Here is a 15,609-nt window from a genome sequence, read left to right as displayed (position 1 = left end):
GTGGGCCCATCTCCAGCGCAGGTAGGTTTGACTTAGTGCTTCGCGTGTGGCTTCTAGGGCCTGCAAGGAATGTCATGTAACTGCTGTGTTGTCACACGAATACTACATTCTAATTATGTCAGGTCTCTTTAACATACATGTTAAGTGCACTTTGCCACATCATGAATTAGTGAGTATTTAAAAAAAAAAAAGGGGGGGAGGGAATAGGGGATTAGATTCTTCTTTGGTTCTCTGTTAGAATATTCCAAATAATTTAATTTATTACTTACACTGTAGGTACTTTAACATTTCCTTTAAAATACGCGGGCTAAGGGAAGCTTAATTTCTTGTCATATGCTCTCCCATCTATTGGCATATAATTAATAGTAATGATAATTTAAACAGAAAAGGCTGGTGTCACAAAGTTCCCTCCAATTTTGAAGTAACCGATAAATCTTGGTGAAAAAATGCTGCCATCTTGATCTTTCATTGTAGGAGACCTCTGTTAGGTCTTTGCAGAATGGGAAGGGCGTTTTGTGCGTAACTGCTGCTAGGTTACACGGTTTTTAGCTCTATTAAGCAGCTGAAGGCAACTCGCTGAAATGCTCTGTGGTGAATCTAGGCCAGACTTACGCCCGTGCCAGCCCCTGTCTCTCCCTGAACTTGCTCTCTTTAGAGGTGAACAACATAACGCAGCTGTAAGCTTTCTTTGCCCTGCCAGACTTCAGCACTAATCTAAACTCCAGTCTTAGGTTGTAAAAAGGCAGCAGAGTTTTCCAGTGAGGAAAACGTTTGCCAGTGCTTGTGAGAATTGCAGTGTAGGAAAGTAAATCGGTATTCAGGTTGACTCTATGTTGGACAAACCTAGTGGCCCCTGATGGCTTTTAAGAAAAATAATAATGGCTTTTTAAAAAAAAAAAAAAATTTTAAGAAAAATAATAAAAGACCCTGGTACACCCCTGGCCCTGTAGGCTCCGTGGGGCAGTTGTTGGTCACAGGCGCCTTCCTGGGAGCATCGGCTGGTGCAGAGGTTGCTTTTGTGATGCTTTGCGGTGAGTTTGTCGGCTGTTGGCTTGATGTCCACGACGGTTCACTAGAGTTGTCTACTCTTTCAGCCTCTCTCCCTCGATCAGTGCTTTCACGTGTGTAACGCTGCTGTAAGTCTGCTCTATCAGCTGCTCTGCTTTTTCTGAGTCTGGCTGCTGAGTTCTGCGCACGGCGTGAAGTTAGGCTCCCCGGTGAGCTGGTATTTTGTTGTCTCGTGCTGAAGGTAAAGCAGTGCCGTATTTGATCTGAGTGGGCAGTCTGGGTATTCATGACTTTGCACTCAGGACGGCGATGACTGTGACTCTATTATTATCAAAAATAGTGCTTTTATAAACAGCATTATGTTGGAACGTGTAGCAATTCTATAGTGTATCATAATGTAAACAATCCTTATTTTTACGAATCCACTGTAAGATAGAGAACTCCAGGAACTTGGTTTTAGTATTGAGTTGCTGTATCAGTGCTTTTAACACATGTATCCAAAGCGCAGTGCGGGGTCATTTGAAATGGCATTTTGGCCCAGGTTACCCAGAGAGGCGGTGGATGCCCCATCCCTGGAAACATTCCAGGCCAGGCTGGCCGGGGCTGTGAGCAACCTGATCTGGTTGGAGATGTCCCTGCTCCTGGCAGGGGGGTTGGACTGGGTGGGCTTTAACGGTCCTTCCAGCCGTAACGATTCTATGATTCTCAGTCCAAAAGCAAATACGGTATTTATAAGCTTTTGGACTGTGCTGCGTAGTGGATAGTAAGACTCAGCAACAACATCTTTTTGGAGCTGATGTCCTCATAAGGTACTAGCACCCTATGGTGCTGATAGTTATCACGAATGGATAATGCATTTTTTAGCTATCCCTCTCTAATTAATGCAATGCTGTTGGTAGTTGTTGTCTTTTGTACTGGTAAGGGCTTTCAAAAACGAGTCTACAGGAAAATGCATTAAAAGCCGTAGAAGGAGAGCATTGTGGCAGAAGCTTTATTCTTTTCCAGACTCAGATGCTCATTCATGCATGTGGATAACTTCAAGGGAAATAGCCTTTGGTTCAGCACAGAAATGAAGGTGGTTTGAGGACATTAAATCTCCACTCGAAAAATTGTAAATGACTTCTCAATTGCGGATTTCATCCAATCCTGCGTTCCAGCTGGAGAATCACAGAATTATTATCAAGATTGGAAAAGACCTAAAAGATCATCCAGTCCAACCATCACCAATACTTCTCAGCTAAATCATATCCCTCAACACAACATCCAAACGTTTCTTGAACACCCCCATGGTCGGTGACTCCACCACCTCCCTGGGCAGTGCATTCCAGTGCCTGACTACCCTTTCCGAGAAGTAATATTTCCTAATGTCCAGCCTGAATCTCCCCTGGCGCAGCTTGAAACCATTGCCTCTAGTTCTATCACTGTCTACACGAGAGAAAAGGCCGACCCCTAGCTCACTACAGCCTCCCTTCAGGAAGTTATAGAGAGCTATAAGGTCTCCCCTGAGCCTCCTCTTCTCCAGACTGAACAATCCCAGCTCCTTCAGCCGCTCCTCATAAGGCCTGTGCTCCAGACCCCTCACCAGCTTCGTAGCCCTCCTCTGAACGCGTTCCAGGGCCTCAACGTCTTTCTTGCAGTGAGGGGCCCAAAACTGAACACAGCACTCGAGGTGTGGCCTCACCAGTGCCGAGTACAGGGGGACAATTACCTCCCTGCTCCTGCTAGTAACACTGTTTTTGATGCAGGCCAGGATGCCGTTGGCCTTCTTGGCCACCCGGGCACACTGTCGGCTCATGCTCAGCCGAGCATCACTCAGTACCCCCAGGTCCGTTTCCTCCACACAGTCCTCCAGCCACTCCGCCCCAAGCCTACAGCACTGCCTGGGGTTGTTGTGGCCGAAGTGCGGGACTCGACGTTTGGTCTTGTTGAACCTCATCCCGTTGGCTTCAGCCCAGCTCTCCAGCCTGTCCAGATCCCTCTGGAGGGCCTCACTACCCCCAGGCAGATCCACACTCCCAGCCAATTTGGTGTCATCTGCGAACTCACTGAGGGTGCACTCAATGCCCTCATCCAGGTCATCAATAAAGATATTGAAGAGGACAGGCCCCAGCACCGACCCCTGGGGAACACCACTTGTGACCGGTAGCCAGCTGGATTTAACTCCATTCACGTATTCACGATCTCTTTAGTGTCTTAAAACAGTGCACGTGTGTTCATCAGGCATGCAGACTTGACTTTCATCTTAACAGCTGGAGACAATTGATGTACATGCAAAGAATAGCTTTCTCATATTAAAATAACTTTATAAAGGTAATTTTATTTGTTTTGTTCAATGCTGTCTGTAAAGAACGAAAAAGTAAGTCTGTATTTAGACTGATTTGTATCTAGCAGCATATTGTCATTTCTCTTTGTTTATGTAAAAATAGAGAAAATACTTCTGTTCACAAAGTGTCTGCTCCGAATTTGGTTAACGCTTTTGAGTCTGAAGGAAACTTTTATGGCTGAATTAGAACCAGTGGAAGATCACCGCATAGTGGAAGTGCTGACTTACAAATAGTCGTATCGGTGAATTCTGTAATGTATTTGTGACCAAAGTGAGTACACAAGTTGCTAATTGACACGCTTGATTCTTAGTGTTTTTGTTTTCTTTCCCCTAGTTTCTTTGCTTGAAGAATATAAGGACTTTTCTTTCGGCATGTTGTGAAATATTTGGGATGAAGAAAAGTGAACTTTTTGAAGCATTCGATTTGTTTGATGTGAGAGATTTTGGAAAGGTAAGGATCTTTTTAATTATACCCTGAGTAACGCCTGTGTTCTGCTGCTTGGGAAGAGAAGACTTTCACGGTAGATGTGGTGTAGTAGTTGACTAACACTTGAGCATTCACTGGTAAAAAAGCAGTGGGTAAGAATTAAGAAAGCAGAAGAATTAGATTTACGTTGGAGGGGCTTATAAAGGGCGGAGAAAAATCCCCGAGAGGAAAGTCCTGACGGTGTGAGAAGCATAGATAAATTAAAAAAACCAGATTGTAAGATGCTGAGTTAAAGGTAGATGAAATGTGTGAAGATGGCAAACTGTAGGTGAGTGCTGTCTGGTGAAATAACTTCTGACATAAGGGAGTGGAATCAGGAACCCTAGGCCTGTGCATTGTAAGACCCCATGGCACAGAGCGTATTTCTTCAGTGTCACGTGCTTGAAATTCGCCCATTTATCTGCCCTTGTAAATGTTCTTTTTTACAAGTAATTTTAAAATCTATGGCTTTTTCTAACCTGCTGTAAAGCTCAGACACAGCTGTGGGGTGGGTTAATGTGACTCTACGCAGCCTAAAGTACATTCTGTAAGCCTGTGATTAGTTAAAAAGCTTTTTCCAGGTCATTGTTTGCAGCTGTATCTGTTTGGTCTGCCATTGCCAGCGTGTGTTCAGTTCAGCTTCGGTTTCTGCTTTTGAGTCATAGGGTATCATTACCCTAATTTCACAGGAAAGAGTCTAAAAATTACCTGAAGTAGCACCAAAAATAGTTATTTATTCAAATGTCATATATTTCAAGCATTATTCTTTTTTAAGAGATCCTACTTTTACTAAATAATTTCTACGTGCTGCTCTTTTTGTAAGATGATGTAAGAGCGCAAGCGTGAATCGGGGCTGCAATGACGGGGTGTTTGAAGTGGTTCAGTGATTACTGTTAACCAAAATAGCGAATTATTTTTGTGAATCTTTTGTCTGGTTTTAAGTCCTTTGAGTACAAAATTAGATAAACCTGGTAATTCTACTTGTTCTTTACATACGCTGAACATCTCTTGTTCTCATAATTCATATTTAAGACAAAGCTTTTGTTAAAATGTGGTCTTTCTTACAAATTTAGTGTATTGCTTATTAAAACTGAAATTTGCTTTTGTTTTGATTGTGCAGGTAGCAGAGGAATTAAAGTTATTTGGCTTATTTTTTTGTGTGTGCTAGCAATAAGTTATTTAAGGTGTTTAGTAAATCAAATCTTAATGCTTGCTTCAGATCCTTGATACCTATGCTTAATGCACAGAAACTTTTTGTTGTTTTATGTTCTGATTAATTTCTGAGAGTTTCACATCTGTGCCATGTAAACGTAACCAGCCTGTTTTTTGATACAGTCTAGTTTTGGAAGAAGTGTTTTGCAGGGTAAATTATTATTGCTCTATCATTGAATACACAAGTTCTGAATTAAGGCTGAATTTAACCCAGCAAATACGTTTCTGGCCCTATTTTAACAGCATTTATTTTAGAATACAATTGTATCTGAGTAGAATAACTGTTAAAAAACTCCAAATCTGTCTTCCTTCCATGATAGTTGGTATTTTATTTCTCATCTTCAAGTCAAGTTGGATGCAGAGACATGGATTTCTTACCGTGTTTGTTGCGACGGTGTGGCACAAACGAATTAGTGATTCCCGGTACGGATATTTCCATTTTAGTGCTGGCGATAGTCCTTACCCGCAATGGTTTCTCTTGTCTCGGCCTCTTCAGAGGCCGTTGTCACCTTTCTTGGAAAGCTCGCAGGTAAAAAGGCAGCGTCAGATCTGTCGGACACCGGTGTGCGGGGTTCTTTATGGAGGCTGACCGTGCGCAGTAATGGCCGCTGGTGCGGAGGTGCTCAGTGGAACGTGCCTGCGCCATCCTCGCACACTGGGCACGTTTTTGGGTGCATAACGGCTGTGCTGCTCCGCTGTTTCCAGTGCGTGCTGGTGTGGAAGCTTGCCACGCGCGAGTGGAGGCTGCAAGATGCTGTGTTTAGGTAGGCTCGTCTCTGTATTTTGCTTGCCTCCGCAAATGAGCGCGTGGCCAGCTTCCTAAAGCAGCTGGGGAGCTTGAGGCCATTGAGAAAGTGGAGGAGAAAATTACCCCTGTAGCCTTATGTTGAGTTATTTCTATGGTTTAAGTGTCGTGTTTGTATGGTTGGCTGAGAGTATCCGCGAAGTGGCATGGGATTTCAGTTGCGTGTCTGATAATGTACCTACTACTTTGGAAATCCTGATGGCTAGTAGTAGTGAGGATAGGAAAGCTTATCTTTTTCAAGTTATTCTTTGCTTCTCAACTTTACCCTTCATTATTTTTCCTATGAATAAGAACTCCAATATAGTCCTACATCTCCAGCCTTCTTGAATTGAAGTTGTATGTATGCAGAAGGCCAAAAAAACGCAGTGCTACAGATTTTTCCTGCTGCTGCAACCGAGTCATTCTAATATTTCTGAAATAATTCTTTGAACTGCTCTGCCTAAAGGTGTACAAAATATGAATGGTCTTTAAAATGATTACAGGCACAAACGAGAGGGATAATACGGTTTAGAAACAGTCTGCCAGCCTGTTGACCAAACAGGTAACGGAACGAGTGTGTGGGACATCTACAGCCTCTAACACATCCGAATGTCCTGGAAACTGTCTTGAGATGCCAGAAGCTGGCAAGTACTTGTGAGAGTGAGATGTAAATAAACAGTAGCTGAAGGGACTCCATAAGCCTTATATATCCGGTGCTTTTAAAGGCTTCAATTGAATTTATAAAGAATTTTTTACTGAATCTGTCATCTTGCAGTGGAATATTCTGCCTAATATGATGGATTTCCATGACTAGTAAGCATACTAGTGGAGAGAACAGGAGAAATGTGTCAACTGTAAATGAATGATGTGCCTTCAAGGAAATAAGACTGAAGGGAAAGATCAGATGAGAGACCTGGTGATCCAAACTGTCATTTAAAAAAAATATTCTAATGTTTTCCAACTTTTTGAAGAAAAAGGCAGCAAAACCCTGTGCGTGGCAGAAGTAGCAGCTGTGCACTGCCTGTGTAGTCATCAGCCTGGTGAAATGCCGGTTACAAAATGCCTGATGTAATGGTGGAACCTGCATGTAATGGCTAGGGGTACATGGGCTGCTTTCAGATGCTTTGACGTAACATATGAAAATTTGACGTGAACTTGTGCTCCACTTTGCAGAAACTCTTTGATCTCTCAGTGATGAGAGAAGAAGAAGGGTGATTCCCATGCACACCGCATACGGAGGTGGAGCTGTAGTAGCAACGTGTAGATAGCGAGAGAACGGGTAAAGAGACAGGGAAGCAGGGAACCTCAGGAGTATGTTTTTAATGCATACGTTCTTTATGAGTACTGATAGCGGCTGTTACGAGATGAGGATGTTCTTGTATTTCAAGTATAATAGCACAGATTTTCTTATTTTTAGACTGACTGTGCTTGAAAAAAGAGGGCCTTAGGTTATGCAGAAATGGGAAGGTTCTTAAATTGTGCTTTCTAAAACCCCATAAAACTTGTTTTTTTCTTGAGTTCTGTAGTATTCACGCATTCCCACTCTCTCACCTTTCTATCAGTAAATTTAATTGTTGCTGCATTAAGTTCCTGACGGAGCATGAAATGCCCTCCCACGCACATGTGGTGCCAGACGATGTTTTTGTTACGAATTCCATGCTAGAGAGTCATTTTTCACTAGCACAGGGTTGTCAGGTTCTTCCTTTCTACCTGTGTGCCAGAATCAACAAATAACGTTGATACTTGTTCTTTCAGCCCTCTGAGCCTTGCGCTGCAACAAATTGTTGCCACCCCTGTTCTCTGTCGGACGTTCGCAGCTAATGTGTTGCAGAAATGGGAATCTGAGGATCAGCTCCAGCGCCTGTTGATGTCAGTAGATGCTCCCTGGCCTCAGAGAGCTGTGTTTGAGGTCCTGGGGGGGGGAACGGTGGCCAGATATTGTCAGAAAAAGAGCTTTGTGTACTCTGCTTTAACTATTCCAAGCCATGTATAACTGAACACAGTGTGTTTTTTATAATATAACTGGTCTAATATGAACGTAGCCATAGACTCCCCCTAGTAGGGGTCCTGAATAGCCCCCTAGAAAGAACATACAATATTGAATCATGATTTAAAATAAACAAACAAGGGGATCAAATATCAACTGCTACCAATCAAGCAAGTACCTAATTGTTTAAAAGCAGTTAACGTAACGTCTAGTGTGGCTAACTCTCCAGCAGCACTGGAAAAAGGCTAGTTTATGTACAGGCGAGCAACTGCTGTGAAAATACTGAGTGCACAGGCTAAGGTCGTGTCGTTTGTAGTCGTTTAGTCGCTCTCTTAGTGCAAAGGAAATCCGGGCTGTGATGCAGCAGAAAGTCATGCAGAAGTTGAGGATCGTGGTGCGTTAGTATTCCCTCAGGATTAACAGGTTCCAGGAAGATCAGGCAGATGTGCGCGAGATACACGCACCCTAAAATCAACACAACCAAGAGCGACAGTTATGACAAAAAGTTATACACCCTTCCAGGAAGAGAGAGGAGGAAGAATGTTTAGGAAGTCTCTAACAGAGCTGACGCAGTGACACTGCTGTGACTTGGTGTCGCTGCACGGTCTCAGCTGTGGGGAAGAGCACCCACCGCACATCAGCCGTTTGTTTCTCGAGCCAGGAACTGAGTGAACCCGGTGTCGTCGTTTGTTCCAGTTTCCTGACTAATTTCCCACAGCCTAGGCAGGGAAGGCTTGATCCGACGCATAGAGCTATGAGCTTTAAGGCTTATAGCAACCTTACGTTAACATCTGTGGCGACAGTTCATGTTTTACCGTTGTTTGCTAGCCAAACTGCCTGGCTGTTTTCCTATTTTAATTAACGTTACCTCATGGCAGTCTCAGACTGGACTTTGCGCTGAGTTCAGGGCTTGTTGGATGAGAGCATATGTTTTTAAGGCGCTCTTCGTTTCGGATCTAAATCTGGTGTTCTTTCATATACTAATTTTCCATAACGGTACGTTCTGACGTGGTTGACTGCACCTCCTTTTTCAGACCATGAGAAAAGACGTACTTGTGCGAGTTGTGTTCAGGCTTTGCTTTCTCTCCTCTTTGTTTAGAATGTATAGTAATGTTTCTAAGGAGGGAATTTCATGAGTGGTTTGGGCTACACTTTCTGTCTGCTTCTAACAGTCACGTTCAAATCTAGTCTTTTCACAGGGTTGGGGGGATTGTTTCAAACACTTGGCTACTCTTATCTGAGGAAGTAAGCCGCTATTACTATTAAATGACGGTAAGAGACAAAGTGACAGAGCAGCTTTGCTTATTGTATTTAAATGTAATCGGGTGAAGGCCAGCCCGTGTGCTTGCCTGCTGTATTGAAGTGGAAGATCTGCAGGTTTTTGTGTAGTAAGAGGCAGCAGGCTCTACAGGGCGTTCTGTGTTGATGCATGTTAGCATGCTTTATTAGCATGCAAAAAGTGGTCTGCTGTTCTTGTTGAAAAGTGCATGTGCCGCCACATTCCTTTGGATTTAAGGAATGTACGTTCCTGATCTGTTTGTTCATGCTGTGTTTACTGTAAGAGTATTAATTCAGCTCTTTAATATGTGGCTTATCGCTTCTTACGGTTGTTGGGTCTCCATGCCCCTTCCTGGTTTTACTCGTCTCTACCTCTTTTTCCTCTGCTGTGTGTTTTCTAGCTTTGGATCTGTATGAACCAACCCATTTGACACATTTCAGTTCTGCTTGTCTACTTGAGATTTTAACAAAGGCTACAGAAGAGAATCTGAGAAAATCTTTGATTGGAAAAAAAAAAGTCTGTCTTGAAATAAGCTGCATGAGGTTATGTTTAAGGTAAAGTAGGATGCTTATATTTCAGAAGTGATACTAAACTGGGCACCCCATTTAAAATAGGAAGTGATTTTGGTTAGTAAGAAAGCATTCAGTTTCTTACTGGTGCATCCTTGAAGAGTTTTGATTACAACAAACTTGCTTAATTACTGTGGTAGTGGTAAACTGTTCTTCCTAAAGTGCCGCGCAGTTCCTCTGTGCCTGGCCTTCTGTCTGAGCAGGAGACCGACAGACACAAGGAACGGTAGGAATTTCCTAGAATGCAGTTTTGCACTTTCTGCGTTTCCTATTGTTTCTTGCAGCTCCCTTCAAATCTTAGCTGACTGCGTCGTGATAAAAATCAAAGATCAGGAGGCAAAGAAGCAGAAACAAACAAAAAAGATATCAAGAGGTGAGCAACTTGAAACAGTTATGAGTCCTTGTGTTGCTTGCCAAATATCTTTTTGTTGTATGCATTAATGATGACAACAGCAATTCAATTACCTTGATACATGATCTATGCATAGTTTAAAAAAGTTAGAGCAAGTGTAATTACAGAGTTTGCGTTTTTTTTTCCTACCATCTTTTCCTTAGAATGATTTGAAATAGCTGAGCGTCTCTTTTACTGAAAGATGCATTCCAGCCTCTAGATAAACATACATCATGAGTTTAAAACGTTGTTGAAGGGTGTCTGTCCTAAAGCCCCAGCAGAGAGATTTGGGCCAGTCCCGAACTCTCCGAGAGGCGCAAGCTGCAGGTGAGGGAGGTGGTGGCTTAAACCACCTCTGTATGTGGTGTTGGGATTTCCTGCGAGGAGGCGGTTGAGCAAGTGGAAGCGTTCTCCAAGGCCAGCTGGTAATGACGTCGTGCGGCCAAACCCGGGAGATGTTAGTGTGCTGGTGAAAAGCCAGACTGAGATTTTTTTCTGCTCGGTCTGTGGAGTCCCCCTCTTTGTGCCGGTGAGGAGGAGACCACCTGCCAGCTGGTTATGGCTGGCGGTTCTCCTGCGTAAAGCAGAAGTGCCCTTGAGTGGAAAGTCCCCGATAATAATGGATTTTCAAGCAGAGTGGTTGCTACTTGGTTCTTTGTAAGTATTAAAAATTTAGGGTTTGTTTAGCCCGAGGCATGCTCTGGTAGTTAGCTTGGTTTATATTTCGTTCACTGCTTTTTCTGTCCCATTTCAATAGAAAGTGAAACCTGCAGTGCAGGGCTTGCAGCAGGAAACGCAGTTGGAGGAGTTAGTAAAAAGGAAATCGGTACGAGTTAATGAGAAATGTTTACAAAATGTGTTAGAGGGCTTTTATCTGACATGTTGGCGGCAGGGCTAGAGAGGTGTTTGCTAATAAAGAGTTGTGTTCCGCTGTTTTTCATTCTGACACAGCAATTGTGCTGTGAATAAAGGTCAGATGCACAGCTACTGCATGCCTTTGAAAAGGATGGGTGCTTGAAATGGTTTGCTAATGGAAAAATAAGTCAGAAGAACGTATTCCAACATAGTTATCTACAAATCTGAAAAGCTTATATTGTTTGTAGGTGATTGAGATCTTAAAGACTATTTTGCTGGAAAAATTAATGCATCTTGCTGTGCAAACACTAAGTGTATTTAGGGAGGTGGCTTTTTTTTTTTTGTCAAAGCATGCTAGAGCAGAAATGCTGGATCTTAGGCTTTGGGTCTTAAATGCTTTTAACTGTGAAGCGTGACATGAGATTTATTTGGAGAAGTTCTATTAAACAGATTGTTTGCGTTTTCATGGGTTTCTTCATGAGATTTCAATGGCGAAATGGTGGTGGTTGAAAGCTGAGGATTTAATTTCCAAAATAACCATTCCATAATTAAATCGTTCGGTGTAAAATCTTGTGATGAATGTGTTTGCTGATAAACTTGGGAGCCTGTTTAAAAACAGTTGTAAATAATGATAGTTGCTATGTAGAAAGTAATATCATGGAAGAAATTAAAAGTATTGTCAAATAAAATGACTAATGAAAGTGAAATTAAATTACACGCTACAGCTACTGCTAGCCTCTACAAATAATGAGTTCTTAGATTTCAGGCACTTACAGTTTGAAACTGAAATACTCCAGCGTAGATGTCAAGACCTGCCTGCAAAGAGCCTTTGCTGTGAAGCAGCAGTATGGGTACACTGCACAACGCGGGGTGATGCTGAGGGGCTGGCAAAAGTAGAGAATCTGCATTTTTGGCAGGTGCTATTCCAAGCGTATTTTACTTGCAAATGTTAACCTTAATAAAGTACCCAAATGGAACAGAGTCGCGTAGGTCTGCGTACGTCTGTAACGGAAAGCCATTTTGGTCTGTGAATATGTAGGGGACCCTTGGCAAAATGACTTAAGAAAACCAACTGAGTTCTACCAAATACCTTTAATTCCCCCCAGACCAGCTTTAAGATGCTGAAAAGTTTAAAGTGTTTCTAAAGTAGGACTGATTTGAGCAAAAAGACGTCAGTGACATTGTGCGAGCTCGTGATGTGTGTTTCCTGCAGTGGCTAATCGATACTAGCTGAGTAATTCAGTGCACTACATCACGTGGTTTTTACCAAAATATGTAAGTGACTGCAGGGAGGATTTACTGCCCGTGCCCTTGCAAGGGAATGGAGAAAAAAACGGAATGTGGGTCACTGCTGGAGCGGGGAGTTTTCCACCGTTTCCCATTCAACCTTCAGTGGGGTAAGCTGTTGTCCAAAACTCGCAGTGCGGTTTAAAGTGTGAAGCAGAGCTGCTGTTGATTTCACAGTGACTCCGTAGTACATCACGCAGCTTTTTCCTCCCCCAGTTCTCAGTAAAAAGAGAATAACCTGGCTGAGTGGCGTGAGGTGGAGCATAAGCCCGCTGGCTGACGCACCTGAATGTACCTGGGGCGTTGCTTCTGTGCCTGGGGAGACGGCTAGGAGGGGACATCACCCGGCACCTCACCCAGCTGACCTGTGGAGATCTGCAAAGCAAAACACGGCGCTAGGAAAGGAAACAATGCCAAGATTCTGGCAGCTGCTGTCCAAACGGTTGGCTCTACTCGTTGTCTCAACGTCTTTGCCATTAAAGTCCTGATAAGAGCTTGTCCTTTGCATGTGGTCTAATGAGCTGTACAATGCATCCTTGTCTTCAAAAGCTGTCCCTTCAAAAGCAGTGGAAGGAGGAGTGAGACCAAATTTCTTTAGTTTTTTTTTTTTTTTTTTTTTTTACCTGCAATTTTTCTTCTAAACACTTTCTTCACTTGGACAGGTAATGAATAGGAAATTTGAAACAAGTGGACAAGTGGACATGTTTTGCTTGAGATCACTTTCTTTTGCATTTAAGATATTTACTTGGCTGTTACAGTTTCTTAGGATTTGATGTTGTCTCTCGTTACCACCAGTTTATTTTAAAAGTACAATACATATATATTTCTTATGTTTAAGCACTTGTGTATATGGCAGCCACTCTTACAGCTTATTCTGGTATACTAAGTATTGTTGAGTGACATAGTTCTGGGTTTATTTTGAGACTGAGTTTTAATGTGTTTTGATTTGGGGAGGGGGATGACCTCCCTTTCCGTTTTTCAGCTAGCTAAAACGAGAGGTTAGACGACCTGAGTAGCCTTCATAGTTGTCCTGGCTTCGGCTAGGATGGAGTTAATTTTCACCTGAACTGGAGAGGAGCTGGAGTCGGTGGCCCCTGTGGCTGGGGACACAGCTGGGACAGTTTGAGTTACCCAACAGCTGGGACAGTTCACCCAAACTGGCCCAAGGGCTGTGCCACCGCAGGGGCCATCACACTGGTGTGTGAACTGGGGAGGGTGCTGAGGGGCAGCTGCTGCTGCTGGGGAGGGAGCCGGGCACCAGGATCCCCTGTGAGCCACTGGGCTGGAAATTACATGCCCCAGTCTTTTCTGTTGTTGTTGTTTTTTGTTTTCCATCTCTGTTTTCTTTTCCTCTGTTGTTCTCTTAAACTGTCTTTATCTCAACCCACGAGTTTTGCCTTCCTTCCTTTCTCCATTCTCCTCCCCATCCCACTGCAGGGGACAGAGAGAAGGGGAGTGAGCGAGCGCCCGTGTGGTATTTTAGCTGCTGAGTGGGGCTAAACCACGACAGTAGTGGATGAACACAGACAGTCTGTCTCATCTGTGGGAAGCCAGCTCGGTGTTGGAAACAAGCTTCCTTACAAGCCTTGAAGTATGAGCTCAGAGAAATTAATAAAAGTTCTTAAACCACCTGGTTAGAAACGTCCTCATACCGTTTCCAAAGTGCTGAGGTCTGCGTTTCTGTGTATGCTAACTTGGAGGCTGCTTGTGGACTGGATATAAGATGGCTTTTCTCAGTTGTGTATTTTGTGGCAAAAAATGTTTGTTTAAAGCATGATTGTACCTTAATTACAAAACAAACAGGTTTTTCCTGGCAAAATGAGTACAAAGTTGCTTTAAATTAGGATAAACTTTTTTTTAATTTCTACTAGTATTATTAACACACTTCAGCATGTGGTTTGTGACTGAAAAAGTGGATTCTAGGTCAGGACTTTAATTTCTTAAAAATTTTAATTTTAAAGAAATTAAAATCCCAATACTCTTGCTTTCTATAGACATTTTCCTTATAATATTAAACAAAGTGCAATGTGAATTAATTTTTTTGAGCACATAGGACAGCTTCCTATATCTAGCAGGCATTAGACAATAGCTTCCGAAACCTAATGCAAGAGCTGAAATACTGGGAACTTAACGCACAACATGCACTTTGAACTTTTGCAGAGTAATTCACATCTACGTTTTGGTTTTTTGATGGAGATTTGCCACGCACAGGTGGGTGGCATAAATTTGGGATCTGTAGGAGCCACAGCCAGGCGGATTTTAAATCTTGCCTTTGTCTGTGTTATTAATTAGATGAACCATCGCTTCAGCAGCGCTGAGTGTGCTGCTGCTGGATGTGGAGTTTAACGGGAGCGCGTGGGAACGTTACAGAGCTTTTAGATATTTCCTAGCGTCCTCTTCCCTTCTGGAAGTGAGTGGTGCTCTTGTGCCTTAAGCAGTCTCCTCGACGCTCGGAAAAGGTGCTGCTTGCAGACTGGGCGTTCACAGAGCAATCGATAGTCATCCCAAGCAGCAGCGCACGTCTCCCTCGTGGCGCGGGTTCAGCGGTATGGGACGTGTTAGGGGATGAAATGTTTTCACGCTTTGCTCTTTATAGCTTTGCTGGCATTTCTTAAAGTCGGTTGGTTTTGAAGTTGTATAGCCAATATTTTATCGGTCCATATTGACGTGAAGAGAGGCAAGGGATGAGGTGCAGGCCGGTGGTGACGTGGGAGAGCAGAGGCAGCAGGCTGCTCCGGCCTCTCGCTGCGGCCTCGGCACTGCAGAGCTGCCGGTTTCCTTCCTCTGGGCTTGGCTTTTGGTGCTGGCCCGTGTTCTCCCTTGCTCTAGCCGTACACCTGAAGAACATCATCTGTATGACCATTTCTGCTTTCAGCAGGTAACGTTTAAACTCACTTTTCCTAGTTACTCCCTGCTGTCTCTTCGTTGCTGCCTCTCCCATCACTTGGCCTTGCAGTCCGGTGTATGTCCCCCTCCCGTCAGTGCTCCTTGGGCCTTTTCCATTTCTGCATTTCGGGTTTGCCTCTGCAGCTGCGTTTTGTCTCGTGGTTTTTGCCAGAAGACCGGTCCTGTTATTCCTGTGCGTATTTAAATACATCTTCAATTTTTTCTGCCTACCACTTGCTACTTGCAAGAGGAGAACGATAGCTCTGTTGGAAATTCCGCAGTCCAGCTTCTTTTTCTCTCAGAAGCTTGTTAGAACTTGAATATCAGGGGTGTCTTCTCCCATTTTGGTCACATAAAGAAGGAATTTTCAAGTGTGGTTTTGCTTTCTTCCTCTTGCAATCTGATTCAGAGAAAAAAGCTTATGCTCACAGACAGTGGAAAACATAAATACATCAGTCATCAAAAATCCACTGAAAAATTAAACTTGTAGTGCAGTAGCCTGGCCTGTTGGTTACATACGTAACACTAAATTTTGACCGAGAACTAGACCTTCAGCTTAATA

At 43.3% G+C, this 15,609-nt stretch overlaps 1 protein-coding gene across 2 annotated transcripts in view; it reads left to right on the top strand.

The window, feature by feature from the left end:
• VAV3 (vav guanine nucleotide exchange factor 3) overlaps positions 1 to 15,609 on the top strand; it is a 166,654-nt gene that overhangs the window by 30,429 nt on the left and 120,616 nt on the right. For both annotated transcript variants that reach the window (XM_086753708.1, XM_086753707.1), the window contains exon 2: positions 3,666 to 3,782. In XM_086753708.1, coding sequence (XP_086609834.1) covers positions 3,666 to 3,782 — 117 coding nt within the window. The remainder of the gene's footprint in view (positions 1 to 3,665; positions 3,783 to 15,609) is intronic.

This window comes from Chlamydotis macqueenii, chromosome 8 (assembly GCF_036417535.1).
Source record: "Chlamydotis macqueenii isolate bChlMac1 chromosome 8, bChlMac1.mat, whole genome shotgun sequence".
NCBI lineage: Eukaryota > Metazoa > Chordata > Aves > Otidiformes > Otididae > Chlamydotis > Chlamydotis macqueenii.
Note: the sequence above shows the minus strand (reverse complement) of the source record. Positions and strands in the feature narration are given on the sequence as shown.